The sequence below is a fragment of the Haemaphysalis longicornis genome, unplaced genomic scaffold (genome assembly GCF_048455015.1).
Source record: "Haemaphysalis longicornis isolate Haplotype H1 unplaced genomic scaffold, Haemaphysalis longicornis Haplotype H1 scaffold_1, whole genome shotgun sequence".
NCBI lineage: Eukaryota > Metazoa > Arthropoda > Arachnida > Ixodida > Ixodidae > Haemaphysalis > Haemaphysalis longicornis.
Window position 1 is genome coordinate 161,149,367 of NW_027526203.1, and position 22,436 is coordinate 161,171,802.

The following is a 22,436-nucleotide window of genomic DNA, read 5'->3' on the forward strand; positions in this document are numbered from 1 at the left end:
TACGCTGAATTTTTTGTGTTTGTTCCGCAGGTTTTTTTTTTATCATTTTTGTTTCTGTTTTTTTTAGCTACACCACAGTTCATTATGCGGCTGTCCCTCAAGAGTTTATTTCTTCTGATAATGCATTTTTTGTAGTTGTGAACGCCACTCTTCAAATGCATGAATCTCCAATACAGTCATAGATGGGGCGTTTGAAGCAAACCTTCTCGCATGCTCTTCCGCGCGAGTTCCGGCAAATACGTAGGATTCCTGCGTTTTTCGGGCACTCCTCATAATCTGAATGGTGCCTTTGAAAATGCTTGTCGGTGCCGTTGTTGTTAAAAGTCTCGAAATAGTTATAGGGAAGCTCTTCATAAAGAAATAACAAGCATCTTAATTTATCGGAATGAGCCTCAATTGATGACAGACTAAACCATTTGAATGAAAGATAAATGAACCTAAACTAATTTCTAAGATTCAGTTCATCGCACGTGTACAGCTGGAGGCAGTCGTACTTAAAGAATTCAGAATGCACTTAAGATACAGAAAACCCGTACAAGCGGACAATGCATAGACAAGCTTCCTGCGGTTTTATCGGGTGTAGAGTTGGTTCATTCCTCCATCGAGATAGATGTGTCATGTCATTTTTTGCAATTTCAGAACGATGCGTTTAGGTAAATGCACACGGCAAAATTACTATAGCTTTGAAGTGGGATTAAGGAAGCGAAATTATATGGGAATGAGGATTTCTCCGTTAGCGCTCCAGTTTCACTAAAGTGCCTAAGGAGTGCCGATGAGATTCTCCATAGTGTGATGCCGCTAACATCCCCCCGCTTTCCATCGCACAGTCTAGGCTCACCTGCAGAGCGAAGCAGTTGGCGACCATGAGTAGTATCCGAAGTGGGAGCTTCGCCTTGAACGTGCGATGACACCAAAGGCGATGAGCCGCAACTGAAGAGCCGACACCCGAGATGCCGAGACCAATGAAAGCTGCGCACACGGAGCGAACAAGACTTGCTTACTTCCTGCCCACTTTCAGTGCGCATGTGATTTTAGAGGCTTGAACTGAAGTGGGTGACAAACCGCAAATGGGAAAGGTCCAGTGCGGAAACTCCTGAATTTTCTATATATCCAGTCTTACCTGAAAGCAATTCTCCTGCAATGATTGCAAACAACATTCACAAGGGAAGAATATTACAGAAAGTTTTAACGTGAAACTCTCTTAGACTACTTAGCCACCATCTAGTAATTGGGTGGTTGCTTCGTTTGTCCGCACTTTATCCAGCCTTACATCATCATCATCATACGAACAATTGGAAGAACTTCCTCGTGTGTGGCGCGCAAATTAATGACGTATTCAGGGATGTAATAAAAATTCGTCTCATAAGACAGGAATAGCCCTCCGTCCACGCCCAACCTTGCCCTATGGAAAAATTCGCACCCCTTCAACTCTGTGAAGAGGGAAGTCCAGCGAAGCTGGCGCTCTGATTTACTATGTTAGAGTTTAGCTATATTGGGAATTCGCTATGTTGAATTACAAGTAAAGTGGTGCGATATCTACGCTAGACACCGAGTACACACACGAATGGTGAGTAGAAACAACGACGTTTTACTCCAGCGCGGCTACAACAATCATGGCGCACTCTAGTGCGCAGCACAGGTGGCCGCCGAAGAGAGCGCGGCATCGCGCAGTCTCAGGGGGGAGAGAGACGCCGCGCGTGGCGAGGAGCATACACGACTCGGGAAAGAGGCGGCTGAGGTGGAGAGGGGTATAAAGGGGGGCTGCCACCGCACTCCCCCCGTATATGCTCTTGCTTCACTGTGCAGCACGCAATGTGGGAAAGCCAACTTACACAAACAAAGCTCACACCGATCTTTTTAAAGTCGGCTTCACCTCTAAACACAAATGCATTGCTGGGCAGACTTTCTTCGGGGGGAAATATAAGCAGGCGTATATAAAAATTTGGAGGCCTTAAACCTGGCATTATTTTTCGGTGATTTTTTCCATGCGCTGAGCTCTGTCGGTCACCGGAGGCCGTCTGCTGGATCTAGCCATATACAGATTCGCTGTACAAATTGTTCTGCTTCCTCCGGTTGGCGTCAAACCACCTAACGCCAACTTGCAAGCCCGCTATCCGCAGGATGCTGTCTGCAAGCATCGTTGGAGGCGACGGTTGCATTGCTGTGCATGCCGTGGTGGCCTGGATGCACTACAGACGGGTGGATTAGCGCGTAATCGCTCTGATTAAACGGGCGCGATGCTGGTGTCGTTGTTTGGCGAAGTCTTCCCGCCGTGCATTGCTGTGGACACCCCGGTTGGTAGGTCGCCCCGCATGCTGGGACATGAACACGTAATATGCTTTGATGGAATTTAGTAGCAATGGAGTACCTCCGACAAGCATCGGTTTGACAAAGCATTACGCAAATAGCGTTGCGAATGGCGAACGCTTAACTCGTACAACGCAATTGCTTAGTATTTTGACATTTTTTTTTATTTCAGCCTATATTTATTCAAATCGACGTTCTATCTTTATTAATAAATGCATCTGGTAAAGCCGCCTATCTGTAGTTCAGAGTCCACACATCCGCTTTAGTGAAGCATTTTTTTAGAATGAACGCAAATAAATTAGCGCGTTTGATAAGCAACTCCCTGTAGCCAAGCGAAGAAGGATAAATATGCAATGGCAATGAACAGGAAGACGATGATAATTGTTTTTTTTTAATCTGACTCGATGGAAGCGATTCACTGTAAATAAAAATGGCCAATTTTACGGAGAAAGCTGCTGGTAAAATGTTGCCGGACCCATTTTTGTAATTTAGACAACGGAAAGAATTTTAAGAACGGACATTCCGTAGTACGGAAAGGCCGTAACAAAACACACTCCGTTTCAAAAAGCACGTCTTTCCGTAATTAATAGAACCTTCAGAAAAGAAAAAAAAAAACACTTCGACGAGGAATCGAACCCGCGACGTTGATCGAATGGTCACGACGCTCGAGACCACTGCATCACCGTACGAACGCTGCACTTGTGCCGAACAACCTGTACGGATGCCCACCCTGCGTGTGCCATACATCGGTGTTTACTAGCTGGCTTACACATTTCCTGGCTGATAAAGTGCGATTTCTTAAATAGCGCTTGCGCAGTAAGGTTCCGCGAAGCCCCCACAATAGTTGACCGCCATCAACTCCGCTGTTTCGAGAAAGCGCTCGCAAAAATGTGTGACTGGCTGCGACTGCGATTTCGCACTGCATGAATAGTGCTTGCTGTGCTTTGGGTTTAAGCTTTAGGCTAAACACTTCGGCATATATTGATTCCTTAAGAACTACATTACCTTCCGCAACTTTGCTTCTGCACGCAAATGACCTTATATTTTTTACAAGCGTGCCGGTCACACACGCGGGTGCAGTTTGCAGGTCTGGGGCAGCGACGTCGCCGGAGCGTCGTAAAGACAAGATACAGTGCTCGTGTTAAGCGGTATGGGCCTCATGGTCCTTGCTAAGTTTAAGTGTACGACAATTTAGACACTAACGAAACAGAGCCGCATTCATTACGCCACGAATGTTGTCGGGGCGCAGTTTTCGCTCCTCGATCGATTCCCGACGATCGACACGACAATATATTTCGTGCAGTTATTAATAAACTGATCTGTTTCTGTTCTGCATCATACAGAGGAAACGCCCGTATTTTGCAAAGCAGAAAAAGATTCCGTTTGACGTGTAACGGAGAGAGCATCCGTATACTGAGGGACGGAGCGCACTTCTTTTAAATTACGGGTGTTTTCTTTTTTTTTTTGTTCTGCATCAAACGGAACACGCCTCTGTTTTATTATGGCCATCTGGTCCGTAATTTGTCCGTAAAATTACGGATTGTTTTTACAGTGTTGCTTAAACTATGAAAGCCACTCCGTCTTGTCCTGAACTTAGGGCTGCTAGCATAAACGATGGTTAAGTCGTTTATGATTTTGGAGATGAATTCTTTGATTCTCCTCCGCTGTTCTACCCTCCTTTTTGCCACTTTGACGGCTAACCAGTTCCTACTCACTACCCTTGATTCGAACTAGCTTTGTCTGCGCAGGCATCCGCTGCGGTTGGATTTCGGGTGAATTATAATAAAAGACAAAACTTTCTTAGAGGTTGTTTGCCCAGATCACACAGTGCACGTCGTCCTGCGTGTACTTCTTGTCTGCATTTGCTTGCTCTCCACCGAAAGCTCGCTTGTCCGCGGAGTGAGGTCGTCGCCGCTGTAAGGGTGCAAGGAAGACCTTACCCAGGAGGCTGGTCTGCCACTTGGCCGTGAAGAGGGCGCAGTACAGGCCACAGGCAGCGCCGGCGTGGAGGAAAACAAACAGCCACACGTTGCGCCACACGATCTCGGTCTTTACGGGAGCCTGGGAGACGGTCTTGCTCTCGCCGAGGTCGCCGTCGTCGCTAGGTGGCGGCTGCTCGCGGTCATCCCCGTCCTGTCTTTTCCTCTCCGTCACTGAGGTGCTGGTTACGGTGGTCTGCGAGACAGCCGCGCCGCACAATGGCGGGTATATGCTCTGGCCGGAATAAGGTGGCCAAATTGCCCGTTTGTTCACGAAGGGTGGCACGGACCCACTCGCGTGCATTCAGCGGGGCCCCGGTCAGGCGACGCGGCGAAGAGACAAGGGCGGCGAGGAATGGCGAGGAAAGTCTTGTAATCAGCAAAAACGGCCAATACGCAGAGCATGACCTACCTGTATAATTGTGCACCAGATACCCTGGACAAAGCGGGCGTTCGCAATTAGGGGTAGTGTTGAGTCGGGCCTCTTACAGCTTTGGAAGCGGAAACTAGCGCTGTGGGGGCGTACTGCTGAATGACACAGACAAACGCGAACACGCCACGTGGAAGTGGGACCACTTGCTCATAGGGTGGCTTATCTAGAGGCTCTATAGTTGGCACGCATGTGTGCTTTCACGCTGAGGAATTGGCGACAGCGGCGCGTTGTGCCTAACAACAATGGTGGTATGAGCTGTCGTCGTAACTTCCGAGTCAGGCAATCATAACTCGGCGTTTTAGCTGTCCCCGGTGATATTTTTTTCACACAACCGTCTGCTGCTCCTTTTGGCGTATTGCTTGAGACAAAGGAAAAGGCATTGCCAGAGGCACGTGAGTGAAGGCGGAAAAACACACATGCTCTAGCTCGGTCTAAATTAGCCGTGAATTGTTTAAGTACGTAATTAAGCAAATGTCTCCGGCTGATCGCGCAAGGGCTTGTTATTGTTGGACTCGTAGAGCTCTGTTTAAGCCTTGCCTTTTAGTAGATTACTTTGTCGAGGGGAACAAAAAGCTTTTGAGTTAATGTATCACCTATTTGCTGTTAAGCCCTGCAGCCGAGCTCCTCCTGTGTTATCTAAGGACCGTGAAATCGGCAGAATAGTCTGAACATTTATAAAGCCTGAAAGAAGCGACCAGCTCTAGGGGGCTCCATAAAATTAAAGGGGAAAAGCAAATGTACGGATTGCGAGCTTATGGAAGTAAAATAAACTAAAACCGACTCCCCGATCTTGGTGGTTATTTATTATCAGTGGTAACAAAAGAGTAAAATAATTGAATTTACCTTAATTCGAAACAAAACAAAAATCGGGAAGATTGTTTGTTTTTTGATGAGAAAGCCGTCAGATCATGAAATTCAAAAATAAATCCGCGAGTGAGAAATTCGGAAAGCCAGTATATCGTATCAGCACCGGATAGTATATCAGCGCGCCTGCTAGTATATCGTATCAGGTTCGCTTTTGGCAAGCCGGTCCTTCGTATCAGGCATCTCGATGGTCACTCGCTTCTTGTGATGTGCTTTCGATATTCGCGACAGCCGTAGTGGCGCCGTGCGGTCATCGCCACAGGCCTGCTCACAAATGGTGCAACAAAACACGTATAGCTCGCGGCCGCCTTTTACGCGGGGAACAATATTGTATGAATATATGTTACCTAGGAAGTGATATAGTGGTCGCGAATTACACTAATTACAGCGGAGCCGTTATAGGCTAAGATCTGAAAAAAAAAAAAAAAAACTGTGCATCGACAAGGTGTGTTGCGGCAAAGCCAACTTCCTGGTGAATGCTCTGTAGCTCTTAATCTCATGTAAGTATCTTGAAAAAAAAAAAAAAAAAACACCCTAAAAATGCCCGCTAGGCCGACTGTGTAATTACGGCGATAGAATTTCCTTTACTTTTTGTAATTACGTAGTTCACAAGGTAGTTATAAATATTGCGGAATTTCCGTCTACTGTCAATAAATGGGCTTTTATGGGAAGAAAACGCATGGCGCCATGCTCGTACGCTAGAATAAAACTCTACTCCATCCTAATTTCATTCGGATAATTGACTAGGAAGCAAGCTCAATCGCAATTTACAAACGTGATTGTTTCGTGCACTTGTACTGAGCCCCGCTCCGCTGGTCACCCTTCTTAACAGAGCGATAGGGCCCTCATTTTTCCCCTTTCTTTTCAAAGTAGATCAAGTGTGTCTTCACGATTGACAATCGGTGCGCCTTGTCAGCACAAGAAAAACCTTCCGGGTGAACTGGCATATCTTCTGTGCACGTGACAGTTACGAGTTTCCCTTCAGTTGTGCGGAAGCTCGTAAAAGTGGTCTTAAGGCACTTGAGTCTGTAATTTATTGCCATTTCGTCGTCCTAGCGGCCTATTTCCGAATGACTTTTGTCAAGATACCCACATTAGATTGAGAGCTACAGAGCATTAACAATAAAGTTGGCTTTGCCGCAACACACCTTGTCGACGGACGCACTTTTCTTCATATCGTACCCTCTAACAGCTCCTCTGTAATTACTTATAACCTGTTATACGGGTTATAAAGGTATGTCATTATTTTATGACATGTTACACAAATTATAAACGATATACCTGTGTCTCCCTTCGGTTGACAGCAGGAGGTCGCCCTCCAGTCTCTGGCTCTGGGACCTTCTTCTGTAACCTTGTATGGTCAACGCTATTGTTTAACGCGAAATGGAAATAAAAAAATTCAAATTCAGATGTTCCACCAGAGAATCACTTTGTAGATAGCATATAATGCGGCAAAGTAGATCCCCGCGCCAAAGGCAGCGGCGAGCTACGTGTTTGGTGCACCAATCGCGAGCATACCCGCGGCGAGTGGGGTGCTTCAAGTCACGCGCGTCCGCAATACAGGGTGGAGACACGTATACGTTTTCGCTGCCATTTTAAATAACTCTCTTGCCGCCACAGCTAGTCACTGTAGAAGACCGCGCTATAATTTTCGTCGCAACACGGTTTACTCACAACGTTTGAATCATCCTATGTAATTCGCGTTGCTGAGTATCGCTGGAAACGAAAACAACTATGCGTTGAGCACTTTGGGGTTGTAGAGTGCAGGGTGTCGCTGCAGTCTGCTAATATACCGCGGTAGACCGATGCGCACGCCTAAACCAGCAGGCGCGTACCCTCTCAGCGATGTGTCGCGCGTCCTTTTATTCCATGAGCGAATAATTTCTCAGACTTCAACCAAACGTAATGGCGAGATGCGTCATGCCATTGTGTCCTCCTTCATCACCTGAAATAATAAGTTACTAGAATACTCGCGAGACGTGCATGACGTCTGTGGCTTGCGTGAAATTCGGCGCCGCTTCACCGGCACATGTGCCGCTAACTACCGCTCTCCGCCCATTGTTCTGGCGCGCTGGAGTGAAGGGATCGGGCACGCACACGGGAGACTCAAGGTGCGCTTGCTTTCGCGGGAATTAATCTCATTCGAAAGCAGAATGAGTTCCTCGTGAGAATACCTTGATTTCTATTTCAAGGCGCGAAAGTAAACCCATATGCGCGCTCGCTTGATACATTTCAAAGTCACCCCTGCAATGTAGCTAAAATTATTTTTATTTCCAACCTACACAGGCTATATATACATTACCAGGGACTGGACTTGATATTGATGTACATCAAAATGGCGGTTACTTTCCACGAAGTCATGACATCCCCTGTTAGTTACTATTAAGTTCAAAGGGGGGGGGGGGGGGGGGGGGATCGAGGACATTGTATTGAGTATAAAGCGCCTAGGTGTGTTAAACTGCGAGCGGGCTTTGAAGTTGCCGTCGAAAAACTAGGACTACTTCAATACGTAATTATTCGATCATATATAATGCGACAAGTCAGCGCAGCCGCACAATCATCCAACGGCATTGCTGCGAGATATTTTTCACATGGTGAGCAGCGCCGGACAGGAGAGGTTGGAGGTCAATGGGAGAAGTCTTCGTCCTGCAGTGGACCTGAGCAGGATGATGATGATGAGGAGGAGGAGGAGAAGGAGGAGGAGGACGACGACGACGACAATGACGACGACGTCGACGATGAAGAAGAAGAAGAAGAAGAAGAAGAAGAAGAAGAAGAAGAAGAAGAAGAAGAAGAAGAAGAAGAAGAAGAAGAAGAAAAAAGAAGAAACTCGAATGACATAACATCAGTATCTTGAAGATGTAAAGTGTCATCGTCGCCATGTTATTACGTTTTATTTGTATTACAGTCACAAAACTTAAAATAATATTATGTTGTATGGCGGTGGTAGTGCTTTTTCGAGGCTTTTATACATGAGCATCATTACGGAGCTGCTGTAAAGATTGGATGACAATGCCGTAATGTAACATCGCATCACACGCATTGCCGATCACTTCGAGTGCGGCTTTCCATCATTCTCCTCCTCATCATCACCAGCCTTTCTACGGCCGCTGCATGGCAAAGGCCTCTCCAATAGATCTCCAATTATCCCGGTCCTGTGCTAACTGCTACCAAATTATCCCTGCAAACTCCTTGATCTCACCTTCCCACCTAACTTTCTGCCTCCCCCTGCAACGCTTGCCTTCACTCTCTTACCATTAATGGCCAACGGTTATCTTTCCTTCCCCTTACATGCCCTGCCCACGCCCACTTATTCTTCTTAACTTCTACTAACATGTCCTTAACACGCGTTTGTTCCCTGACCCACATCGCTCTCTCCTTGTCCCTTAACGTTACACCTATCACCCTCCGTTCCATTGCTCGCTCAGTCGTCCTCAATTTAAATTGAAACCTCTCAGTGAGCCTCCAAGTTTCTGCACCGAAGGTGAGTACCGGTAAAATGGAGCTGTTTTACACTTTAAGGCGAAACCACATGCAACGCTTTGGTCGCGTCTTGCGGCCGTCTGCGGCGCCTGGCGCCGACGCGGAACGGGCGTTGGAGAGGGCGAGCAACCACAAGAGACGCGCGAAGAGCGCTTCTCCGATCCAAGTTGCCAGACTTACTTTGGTAAAGGCAGTATCGTTCTGTTTAAGTCATTCCTAATAAACTTAAGAATAATCAAAACCTCAACAAACAAAACACGTTAAATTGATGTTCTATTAAATAAAGTGCTAAAGAGCCGCCAAATAAAGAGCCGCCATGTTGCGTGCGGAGGGAGACCGGAAATTGAGGATAGCAACATCCGGCGCAGACGCCGAAAACGGACCGAAAATCTGGGATGCGCAGACACCGGCGCTCCGAGCGCGCTGCTGTGTATTTGGTGGCGCGCGCTGAACGCGCGTCGCCGCGGACGGTCTCCAAACGCGACCAAAACGTCGCATGTGGTTGCGCCTTTACTCTTCAGGGGCCATTCTAACGGTCGTTAAGTGAGCCATAGAGCTCCCACAGAGAGGATATGTCCACGCTTCTCGCGCCTCTCCCTCAGTACTCTGTTTCAGTGGCTCCTCCATTGACAGGTATTGGGAAGCGAAGCCGCTGGCAAGTTGGCCCGCGAAGGGATATCAACACCCGCTTGTCGCCCCTGTGTCCAACGTGCGGTGTACCAGGTGACGTCAGACATGTTTTCATGGACTTCCCAGAACATGTGATAGAGCGGTCAGCGCCTAGTCCTCCCGTTGTTGAAGGGCACAATCTTTTGTGACTCCTAATTACTTGCCGCGAATCATTAAAAAATTAAACGCCATTGCTAACCGCCTTAACCCCCCCCCCCTCCCAATTTCACAACACTCTCCTTCTTTGCTTTCTCTTTCACTCATTGGCACAGGCCATCGTTCCCTCGGTTACGCTGACAACCGGCTCAGCCCAGAGACGGCCGCCGAAGGGCTGCGCACTAAAAAGAAGGCCCTGTTAAGTTCGGGCTCCTATTTAATTAATGAAAGCCGCCGGGGGCTCATGTATCCGCGTCGCCTCCGCTGGTAGCTGCTATCCCGTGTCCCTTTCATGTAGCCGCACGGACGCCAAGTTCGGAGACGCGGAGAGCGTGTTTTGTGCCCGTCCTTTTGTGTGTCAAAAGACGGGGGCGATTAGCCTGAGTATATCTGTCGCGTCGGAGGTGGCTGGGTCATTCGGCATGACAAGCTGACGGGAAGCTGAATGACGGTGTGTCTCTTAGTGTCGAAAAGGCGCGCGGTGTAAGTTTTTGAGAATTTGCGAGGCCGGCGCCTGGCGCTCTTCGTCGACGGGTCGTTCGCCTCGACGACGGTCGCCTGGGTTGGCAGCGTCTCTTCCCGTGGGCTGTTCAGGCGGGCGGCGGCGCCCCTTTAGTCTGGGAGGGGATTAGCAACGACTCCCTCTTTGTCCCGGCGCGCGCGCAGACAAGGCGCCAAGGCGAGGACGCGGGAGGAGGTTAGCCGCGCGAAGACCGCTCCAAGCCGTCGGCTTGGCTTTTGGGCAGATGCCGCCCGCTGAACGTAATGGTGTGTCCACTTTAGGACGCAGACGTCCTGTATTTGCTCGTCAGGTGTAATAGCGTGCGTGGGAAACGCACTATGAGTGCATAAGAGAGAGTATTGGGTCACGTGACCGCAGGTGGGGACATGTGTGTGATTGGCTGGTTCCTGTGGCCAATCAATGATTTGTATTAATTGTTTTGAAAGATTTTTCTCTCTTTCTTGAACGCCCCCTTTTTGGAGGCGGGGTTTTTGGTATCAAAACCGGAGTGTTGGGTTTTGTCGAGGGTCGGTCGAGAGGGGATCTAGTTCAGTATAGATCTCGGCCGAACAGGCTGCTGAGGGCAGATGGACAATGTAACCGTCACTCTGTCCTGATGTAGATACTTGGAGTAATGTATATAGTGTAAATAAATCTAATATCCAGCAAGGAAGGCAGTCCTCATCCCTCACCCGCTCCAAGCATCGGTCGTCGGTCATCGGAGCGAGTCGAGATCGTCCTCTCGGCTCGCGCATCAAAAGAACATCACTATTTCGTCTCCATCAGTTCGCCAAGAAGATGGGGAGGCGAAATTTAACTGGCCCCTTCACCCCGACTTGCTGGAACGGCGCTGGTACCACTCGCAAGCGTATACACTGCAGTAAAAGACCATAAATGCCCCGGAAAGTGGAGGAGAATACAGCAGCGTCGGTTGCTGGGTAGTCGAAGCATCAGACGCGTAACCAGAAGGTTGGGGGTTCGAATGCCACCCGACGCGCATGCTAATTCCTCCACTTTCTTTCCTAAAATACAGCAATTACCATCTTCATCAACAAAACAGTCAAACTCTTCCCCTGTCCCTCCTTGGTATGCATATGAGCATATGTATACTCACGCGTGCATGGGTTTGAGCGTTATTTAAAGCCCGAGTGTAGTTTCAGTGCGTAAATAAACAAAATGGGCGTGTGATTCAAATTCATTGGAAAGAGCAATAACCATACATAGTTTTATTTTGCCCAGGTAACCGTGATACCTTGGGCAGCAGACAGCCGCTGAAGTGTTTTAATTATGGTGGGTTATGAGTAGGTGCGTAGAGTGAATAAAATTTCAAACAAATATTAATCAATACAAAGGTCCTCCCCTTTCCAACGACAGCATAGTCACCTTTCGGAAAAGACTTAACAGGTAGGATATCAGACGTAGCCTGCCGTGAGGTGGATTTCATTTCGTTATTCTTGATCTGGACCAGTTCTAACTCACCAACCAGCTTTCCCTGTGACGGCGGTGTTTCTATGTAGGCCGAATACTAAAACTCACGTTAAAGATTCAAAGCTGGTCAAAATTAATTGGCAGCGCCTCCTTAACGGACGCCTCGTAGATTAGCTGGACGCATTTAGCTCTAAATTTAAGTTTCCGTCACTTGCTTACCACCTTCTGTCAACAGAATCTCTTGTTTCGATTGGGTTCAGCAAGTTGCATTTGCTAAGCACAAGCCCGTTGTCAGTGTGCAGGTGAAAACGAACTTCACAAACTTGTGATTAGTATCCTTATGACGACGCCACCGCCACGTAAACTGCAAGAAACGGGGAAGCGTTTTCGACAGTGTAGGCAAGTCTCATAAATTGGAGAGTTTAATTTCGCAAGGCTATCTGGAAAGACAGCTCGGTGGCTGGCGCGGGTATTTTTTCCCTCATTAACGTGGCGCAGTCCTAACTGCCGGGGTAAACATTGTTTCACACGGCGAGAGGTGTGCGTGTTCCTTGCGTTCGCCTAGGGGAAAACAGATTAGTCACGCAAAATGGCCCTGGCTGTGAGTGGCCGTGTTCCTTAAGCAGCGACCTCGGTTTGTTGCTTAGAGGCCGTGTGGAACAATGGGATAACGGTGCACTATATAGAGAGGCTTCAAGAACACTCATAACAATGCGTGTGTGCAGCTTAGTCACGCCTAACACAACAAAGCCAAGCGTGAAAAGGCTTAACGAGGTTTCATCTAGTTCCGTTTCGTTTTTTTTTTAATGGTAAGTAAAACCGTCAAAAATAAAATTACCCAGAGCATAACTAGCCGGAATAAATTCAAAACTTTTTTTTTTCCTAATTTCAGAGGTTTAGAGCCCCGGTGCTACACCTGGGTTATGAGGCACACCTAGGCGGAGCACTCCGTAGTCTCTGGACACCCTAGAGATTTTTAACGTGCTCCGAAGTCTCGACAGACGGAAGTTTTTGTTTGTTTATTTTTTTTCTCCATCGCAATTTCTGAATTGGACATTTTGATGTGATCTTGGTTTCATCGGGTTTCAATTTTGTCACGCACTTGCGGTTGAGAAGTGCATTAATAAGCACGGGGATGGCTTGGTGGGCTAGTTGGTGTAGCATCATAAAGGGTTTACAGCGCACAAACACTTCGACACACAAGGAAGAGAAGACAGCGCTTGTCCTGTCTTCTCTTCCTTGTGTGTCGTCGTGTTTGTGCGCTGTAAACCCTTTATGATTAATAAGCAGGCAATTCAAATTTTTGTGAGCTCGTTGGTATGTGTGAATTCGCAAATTTAGCATTTCTGGACGTTTTTATTCTCCTTTTTATCTACCTACGTTTTATGAAAAAAAGTCTGACATTAAAAAGAAAACTGGCTGAAATGCCCCGAACACAGTGGTGGCTGTGGGGTTTGCTATCCTACAAAGAAGCATGTGGGCCACGCCAAAAGGTAAACGCACACTCTGAGATTGGATGAAAAGTCGTGACCTATTTCAAACTTTTGTGAGGAAGGATTACGGTCCACCTTAGCTACTTCCACTTGTACGAAGCTAATCTATTCTTACATCTGAGAGAGCAAGATCATTGTCCAAAACGAATTCGCCTTGTTTTTGCTGTCATCCGCAGTTTCGCACGAGGTGCCGTGTATGTTTTTCTTAGCTAAAAATAATCATAATTCGAATAGGATTAAGCAACACCACGGTAACGAGTAGTGATAAAAAGCTGGTTTAAACACACTGCATCCGTCTGCACTCTTGTTAGCAAGCCGTGAGTCACGTGTTGGAAAACGAGAGAAAAATGACGGAATAAAGTTTGGGGTGGTGCCAACACTGCAAACAAAAATATTTGGTATCAAGAATTAGCATCTACCTTGCATGTTGAGACACAATTGATCTGACTTCGAACATCAATAGCGTCGCGCAATGTGCGAGAGTCATGTGAGCATATATAATGTCGGATAGAGCATGCTCAGTGTTTGTTGTTCAGGAGCTTCTACGGTCATGTCCTTACCATCCTTCGTTCCAGTTCCTCCACTGAAAGGTGGTGTAACCTGTATATTATGCTACACAGCTGACTCGCCGCAGCAAATTCTTGCGGAACTGCAGAAAGCTGATTCAGTAACTCAGATGTAGTGATAGCTGCCTGCGATCTCCCGGCAACCGACATGAGGGTGCATCTTTTGTACGCCCAACATTTAGCGGGGAAACACCGCATTCTCCTCACTAGAGCCCCCCATACTGCTCTCGTCCACCATGGACGCGACCGTGGACGCGATGGAAGGGCTGTGCCCCGCACATGTGTCTCACCCATTCGATGAGGCGCGATCGCGGTCTTGGGCCGTACGTGACGCTGTCCCTGCAATGTGCCGCGCGGGTGCTATGGAGATTATACACTCACACCCGACTCGACAGGCCGCTTTTTGATTCAGCGGCCGCAGTAAGACGAAGCTTTTCACTGGCAGCACCGCCTCACAAAAACGATTGAAACAGATGACAGCGTAATGATGGTGGTCGCCATGAAGTTCATAATGAAACTATTGTTCTCGTGTGACGATTGGAGAAGATCACTGGAAATGATAGACAATGCTGTTCCTGAAAACAAATAAAAAAATCGAAAGATCGCGTGATGTCCTCGAATTCGAAACACCATGTTCGTGCCCATTTACCGAACTCTACTTACAGTCCACATTTACCGTGCACATTTCGAACTCCAATTCAAGCTACAAAAATGCGTTTATAAGCTTTTATTTCGATTGATTGATTGATTGATTGATTGATTGATTGATTGATTGATTGATTGATTGATTGATTGATTGATTGATTGATTGATTGATTGATTGATTGTAGGGTTTAACGCGCCGACGCAACGCAGGCGGTGAGGCGCGCCGTAGTGCAGGGCTCAAGATTAATTTTGACCTCCTGGGGATCTTTAACATGCGCCTAAATCTCGTACACGCGGGCGTTATTGCTTTACGCCTCCATCAGAAAAGCGGCCGCCGCGACCAGGAATCGAACCCGCGACCTCGGAAGCTTTTATTTCCATCTTTAACATAAGTCTCATGTTTGGTTTTAGAATTCCTAGCAGCGCCTTTCGCAAATATTCTGCACAAAGTTAGGTAGCTCCGAAGTAATTTTTAAGCTACACGCCAAGATACACGCTGATTTGTTAGAGCTCTGCGTTTCGCAAGCCGATGTTTTGCGTTTCGCCTACATGAAGCGGAATGGAGAGTTTTCAGCCAATTCTGGATTGATCGAATAGAAATTACAGGGAGTAAACGTTTTCAATTCTTAGTTTGGAGGAGGGCAAAATATTTTAGCCAAATATTACTTCCCCAGGCCCATTAGATAGCTAGAAACAAGCTCTCTGCAGCGTCATTTCTAACAGGAAGTTTTCCGCAACAGCTGTGAGTGACGCTGTGTACGAGTACGATATAAATGATACCCTACATCTACGAGAGTGTGTGCCAGAGAATGCACGGGCCCTTTCTCTGTCCTCGACCGCGCACACTACACGTAATTTGGTGCGTCATTCAGAATCGGAGGGCGATTAATCGTGAGTGTTCGCACCGGGCAATCGGCATGAGAGTGCTGTGGCAGGGATATATGTTAAGAGTAAAGAAGTGCACTTGTGTTCTTGGCTCAAAGTCAGACGGGGAGGGCTGCCCCTACTATCGTCCGCACATGCGAATGAGCAGTTGCTCAGTGATTTCAGCATATGTATATCTGCAACATTTTGTGCCTAGTGACGGGCAACTTTACAAATTCTTGAATATGATTCCCAAGACTGGTGTGCCTAAGCCACAAACTGGCATGCTGCAGCAGCTGAGGACTCTGCTTTCACCCACATCGAGCAACACAGCATGCCACAGCCAAATGCAAAGTGACGACACAATCTGGTTGGGCACCCCAGAGACACTGACCGAGACCGAGACCGAGACCGAGTGGTTGAGTGCGCAGGTGCATGTTACGAATAAAATAACTTTTAGTATTCATTTAGTATTAATTTAGACACTGTTACCCAAAATATCGTCATTGATACCATGTGGAGGCGTTGGTTTACCGAACGGCTTATGTTAATGTAGTTTCGGGGAGTAGTGGGACATCGAAAAATCGGTCCCTGCTTGGAGCCCACTGCATAAAATCAGATTAACACCCAATAGATGTCAAATACCGGCCTTAATTATTTATATTACACAGAAATGCAGTCACCTTGACGTACACCACAACGAACCTGAGTGACCGACAATTTCGATGAAGGGGGAAAACGATTTGAATAAAAGAATGTGGACTCCGCCGGGACATTTCGCAATTGGAACGTTACGTATTGCGTTGCGTGATATAGCAGCGCAGGACCAATTTTTAACTGAATCATAAGCGTGGCATCGTTATTCGTCAATATTGCAGGCGTCGACGATTTAGTTGGTTCTTGCCACCCGAAAAAAAAAAAAAAAGGTCCATGTACCTGCTTGTTTCGCTGCAACCAAGTCGAAAGACGATGACGTTTCTGTCGCTGTCAGGTGCGACCCCTATTCTTTAATTCGGCTGCCCAGTTTGTATTTTGCAGCCTATCTAAGAATTGGGATGTAGTTTCAACTTTAGCCGTATACAGCACCCGCTGTGTGGCACAAATAGCACGGCGAAGTTTTCACCCAAGAGCCAGGGTGCGATGTGTACATCTCATGTACCGCTCTGCCTCGGTGACCACTGCACCTTCGTATTAAATAGCACTGCATTCGGCCGCGTCTCGGGTGACGCCAGCGCCTACGTCACGATGTCACTCCGCACAAACTGATTTGTCTTTCCTACGAACGTCATACAGTCATCTGGAATACGTGGCTCAATCGGCGGTGCGTCTATTTTCCCCCTTTGAGGCTTGGAGTCCAATCCCACCAGTGAAGGTTAACGATGGAATTTTTTTTAATTCTGGGTTTTTCACGCTCTGAATCCATACCTGGGCCCCGAAGCACACCGTATCGGTAGGTTCCGGGTTCATTTTACCACCTGGACATTCTTAACGTGCGCCGAAATTTCGACACACGAGCGCTCTTGTTTTTCACTTACACAAGCAAAACTGGCTCCATGGACTGGATCGAACCCGGGCCCTTGGGCTCAGCCGCACAATGCCTTAGCCACGAGTGAATGTTCAATTCATTTTCTTTGTGCGGGTAATTCAGGCGACGGACAGAGGGACATAAATTTCAGCGTTTAGCTAGCCCAAGAAGGAACGCCTAGCTCGACTCCCAAAACAAGGGTAATGAGATTTGCGCGTTCACGCTTACGGTATTCCACTGGCGTTTCCTTTGTTCTCGACAGCCTAGGTGCGGTCACTTTTCCCGCTGCATAGGTCAAGAACTTCGGTTGCGACCAAGTCGAAGTTTCCGCTCCTTCTTCCCTCCCGTTATCTCCCCCATAAACAATGCAGCGCAATCCATTTGCAGTCTAGGCATGCGGAGGAAGTTCGAACGAAAGTCTGCGCTCTGCAGCCGTTTGAGGAATACGCCGGGAGCTCAGCGGACTGCGTATACGGCAGTCACGTTGGCTCATCATTTTTAGTTGCCGCATTGTGTGACACCCACGGCTGTGGCGAAACGGGGGCGGCAAAGCCGACAGCGCTCCGGAGCTGTGAATAATGTAAGTTCACTAGGTGACCGTTACAGCAGCGTAGGGAGCTGGTGACCTATATGAGTTTGGAATAATCAAGCTTTGCTTTCAAAGCACATGTGCTCACGAAGTCCCAATGCCTTTGCAGGATCCTGGGATGTTTTAAATTATTCACTGGACCTCATCCATGGCGTGAGGCCAAGTGGCTTTTGAGGTGGTTTATACCACGAATTCTTCATTCGAACAAGCCCGTTGCAAGTTAAACTAGAGAAGTCGCTAAGTACCGAGGTTGTTAAAAAATAGCGGAATGTAAAGTACGAATTAAATATACTGTATCGGCTCCTATACAACTTTTCGATTGCATGCGGCACCATTTATGGGGAGGCGGGGAGAATGTCTTTCCATCGATTGTACGTCAAGTTCAGAAGGAATCCTGTTGGTGCCTTAAGGCCGGGCATTTTTACAAGGCCGTATATCTGTTTCACAGGTTCACACGCGTGTCTGTACTTTTTCATCTGCTCCGCATTTACTTTTTACATCAATATTCTGTTTATCTTCTTCAGTGAGAGCTTTATATTTACTCAGTCAAGGTTGAGACCACAGGATGTGTTGACGGATGTAAAAGTAGTGAGTTGGGACGCCCTCATTTTTAGGCTCTTCAAATTTTGAACGTTAATTTACTCTTTCACCCATCCATTTCGAGCTGACGCGCCCCTTAGCCGTGCCAATTATTACATTTTAATTGCACATTTGCAACAACCAAGTGTTTCCAAGAATTAGAGTTCCATTCATGGGTGAGTTGTCGGTTTAGCTCAATCCAGTGGTAAACGCTGTAGATTTATGCGTAAAACGCATTATTGTGGGCCTCGGTGCCGAAGGGGGCTAGGAATTATATCGTCCTCGATTCCCGTTCAAGTAGGCCCACGCACGCCCCTCCCCTCGAGAGGTAAAAGCAAGTATGCAACAGTGCTCGTATGTGCGTTTCTACGTTCATCTAGCCCCGTTCACCATCGCGAAGCACTCGAAAAAAATACTCCCACTGGCCTGCGTTGCACAACGCTCCCTTAATGGTCACTCGTTGCTACCAAAGAGAGAATGGGACGAACGGCAAAGCGCACTCTGAAACAACCCCGTCATTCAGATTCATCCAAACAAACTCGATCGACCAATCCACGCAACCAACAATAAAATTTTGGCGAATGACGGTGTCGAGCATGCGATTCGACTCAAATGTTCGGTCTGCGCGTTGGCATCACGCGACGCAAACACGGCGTTCTGGATTGCGCAGTGCCGCAGCGCCGATAACAGTTTTGAGCCAAATTGTATGTACGTTGCTATCATTCGCCGAATTCGCTTTGTTGACAGCATGGATTGGTCCCTCGAGTGCATGGTGGCAATGCTGAATCACGGCATGGCCTTAGAGCGGGACAGCTGTGTTCTGCTCTGTGGCATTCCGCCACGTGAGCATTCGACTCTGCCGCGGGGAAGCATGTCAAAGCTCACAGGCTGGCGCTTGATATGACGTGCAATATAAAATAAACACGTTTTACTCCCTCCTTCTTAGAGGTGTGCACGGGCTCGGGCTTACCCGAAAGCCCGGGCCCGGCCCGGCCCGCGGGCCGGGCTCGGGCCACCCGACTTACTTTTCACCCGGGCCCGGGCCGGACTCGGGCCGAAATGTAAATTCTTCGGACGGGCCGGGCCGTCCTGACGGCCCGGGCTGGCCCGGCACAGTGAAGCAATACTAAGGTTTTCTATGATATCACAGAAACTACATGTTGCTGACGCGGTAAAAGCAGGAATCAGGACTTGTTATGTTTAATTGGGGTTGTTTTGCCCGTTTAATGTTGGTTTTGCCTGCTATCATTTCCCTTACGATGCATTTTAGCGCCTTGAGGTAGTTTTCGCTTCCAAACGTGCCCCAGTCAGGCTCGGGCCCCTACGGTATTTGGGTTGGAAACACGCAGCCGGTCCGGGCCGGGCCGGGCTGGGACCGGGCCATAAGGTTAAGGTGGTCTCGGGCCGGCCCGGGCCGGCCCGTCGGCCTTCTTCGTCGGGTCGGGCCGGGCCTACTGCGATAAGCACCGGGCCCAGGCTGGGCTCGGGCCCAAATTTCTGGCCCGTGAACAGCTCTCCTCCTTCTATCGCTTACCTGCAGCTCATAAGAGATGCGGAGCCACAATAAAAATGACCCGCAGCTCGCACTTGATTTCTAGTCCATCTAAGCGATTTCAAGTAAACCTCATTATGATATGTTCAGACTACCCACGAAAAAGCCACATCGTGATCTATTGACGTAAAAAAACGGTGTGTCACGCAGTTAGGTTGGCTGAGACGTGAAATGACGTCATTTGCTAAAGTTACAGTTGCGGCAACAGACTGAACCCGGCCTTATGCGCGCTTGAAGTCTGATGTATTGAAATGGCAGCTATGTAGCAATGGCGGCGGTAAGAGTAGTTTCAATGTAACCAAATCAATTTCTAGCCTCAAGTTGGAGATCGAGAAGTTTGTGTTCGCCTGAAGCGACTAGTCAAAGGACAGCTCACCATCACAAACACAAGTTCTAACTGTAGTGAGCCGTCCTTTCTCGATTAGGTTCGAACGGAAGCATATTCCTCTCCGACACCTTTTCTTTAGAATCAGTCAGCATTGAAAACACAATTCCAGGTACGTAATGCGCTCGATCGCTTGAAATAACACCCAATCGTTACGTTTGTCAGACATCCATCCCTTTGTCCGGGGCTTACTATATTTACTCGATTCTAAGCACCCCCTTTTTCCACGACCGCGATGCCCAAAGTAAGGGGGGTGCTTAGATTCGAAAAACCAATCAATCCCCCCCTCCCCCCCCGGCACTTTTTCGCGGCCGTATCTCGAGGAGACGGGCGCAAGGAATAAAGTGTTATTTAGCAAGCATTCGAAAGAAAAATAGGCACAGACAGTGAACAGACCGTTTGCGTCTCATCATCAACAACCCTCACTACCATTCGAGTCCGATGTGCCACTTGGGCCGCCGCTCTCAGTAGCCCCAACAGGTCGCCTTCTGTTCCGTTGAGGTGGTCCGTAATAGAAAACTTCATAAATGATTTCGCCCCCGCGGTCAACTCGGGCCCGCTTCCACGCGTCTCAAGTCCGCCTTGCGATAGTTGCTTGGAAAAGAAGGTGCTTAGATTCGCATGCAAACTTTTTTTCCAAGTTTTTTTTCCCCAAAAGTCCGAGAGGGTGCTTAGAATTGAGGGGGCCTTAGAATCGCGAAAATACGGCAAATTCTTACCGTTGTCATTCTGCAGAGACGAGGCGTGTAAGTTTCCAGAGGAAGGGCCGAATTGAGCGGGCTGTCGTCCGTGCGTGAAGTCCTCTCGGAGGTGCTGTGCGCGTAGCGCAAAGTGTGACTACCAATGTGCGCGGGTCCGCCACGTTATAACCTTTATTCTGTAAGTCACCTTCCCACACCTCCTCTCCCCCACTTGCTTTCTGTCTACGTCGCCGTTTTTGAGTAAACCACGCCGAGGGGTGGTTTTTCATTGTCTTCGGGAGCGGTGACGTCGGCGCGTGAAATCAGCCATTGTCTCCACACTCTCGTACTGCCGCCACTTTCGTTTGCATTTTTCTGCGACTCCGTTGATTAATGTCTACGGAGTACTGTATGGCGTCGCTTTTTGCATTCCCGTTAACGACGTGAGAAACAAAACAAACGCTGACAGGGTTCAACGCCGTTGTCTAGTCCGGGTTTTACGCGATCACTTCCCGCGGTTGCTTTTCTTTGTTCCCCCTTTAAAATCTTATGCGTGTGTGACACGCGCTTTACTGGCGTGCTCTCGTGATGCTCGTGACCTGTAATCGTCAACCTTGGGGGAAGCTCGCTTCACTCCAACCTTCGTCTTCTTTTGCCCTCTCTTTTTTCTCTTCTTTCCCCGTTTCCTCTCGGAGGTGAGCTTTCTTTCCGAGCTTTGTCCGTCAGTCCTGTGGCAGACAAAGGAGCACCCTAAACGTAGTCACGCATGCAGACATGTAAAGCGAGACTCAATGTCCAGCAGGAGGCCACAGATTCGTTCTTTCTCTTCTTCCCTGTCGGGCACCTTGCCGAAAAGGGCAACGATTAGGGTGAATCGTCGTCATCCCGAGCACCGTTGCGTTCATATTAAACGATAGCAAAAGCCCAGAAAGCTGCTTAAGTACAGAAGGTGAGACGGTAATAAATAAGGGGACGTAATCGAATAATAGTACTTTCGTTTCTGGGCAGAGTATAACGCACACATCACGAAGAAAGTTCGCATTCTACGTACAGCGATGATCTTTAAGAATGGACAGCGAGAGCGGAACGACGTTCCAGCAATGCGGCCTATATGCACGAAGTGCTTTCGCAATGGGGATCGAACTGGTTCGGTACAGTAAATTACCACCGTTTTTAAATCGCGATTCGGCGCATTTTCGAGCGGGCGCGCCAGCGGCGCTGATGTTGTCCTGTTGTCCAATGTGGAGAAGGCTAGTGTGATGCCGTGCCTTATCCGACTTCGAAATAACCGCAATGCAGTCCGTCAAAAGCCAGCCGCACGCCGTACACGCCTCTCCGCTGTCTTTTATTCTTCCTGTTGTGAAATCCAAGAATATGTAGGGATAGATCAGTTGCAGACATTTGTTCGACGCTCTTTATCGTGAGATTTTTTTCTCGCTACAATAAAAAATGTCATGGAATTTCTATCGCCATTGTACGTATATCCGTCTCTTCAATCAATGGATGACTTTTGAAATGGCGGTCCCCCCCCCCCGCCCCTGAGGGTCTGTCGCTACACTTATTAGTTCCGGGTTATAGTTGGAGCATCCGAGAGTATTATTCCTGTTGGGTTCCATAGTCAGTCCGCATGGACGGGCGTCTTCAATAGTGCAGTCTAGAGAGAAATTAAGGCAGGGAAAAGAGCAGGTGTTCGCAAGGGGGCCATATTTCGTGATTTTGACGGTGCAAGTCCGGTGT

At 48.1% G+C, this 22,436-nt stretch overlaps 1 protein-coding gene across 1 annotated transcript in view; it reads right to left on the reverse strand.

The window, feature by feature from the left end:
- The window catches only part of LOC144138671 (stearoyl-CoA desaturase 5-like), a 32,081-nt gene extending 11,185 nt beyond the window's left edge, over positions 1-20,896 (reverse strand). The window contains exons 1-3 of the mRNA XM_077671063.1: positions 20,739-20,896; positions 4,248-4,482; positions 839-969 (exon numbers count right to left, since the gene is read on the reverse strand). Of these exons, the coding sequence (XP_077527189.1) occupies positions 839-969; positions 4,248-4,482; positions 20,739-20,747 (375 nt within the window). The 5' untranslated portion in view covers positions 20,748-20,896. The remainder of the gene's footprint in view (positions 1-838; positions 970-4,247; positions 4,483-20,738) is intronic.
- Between the last annotated feature and the right edge of the window lie 1,540 nt (positions 20,897-22,436).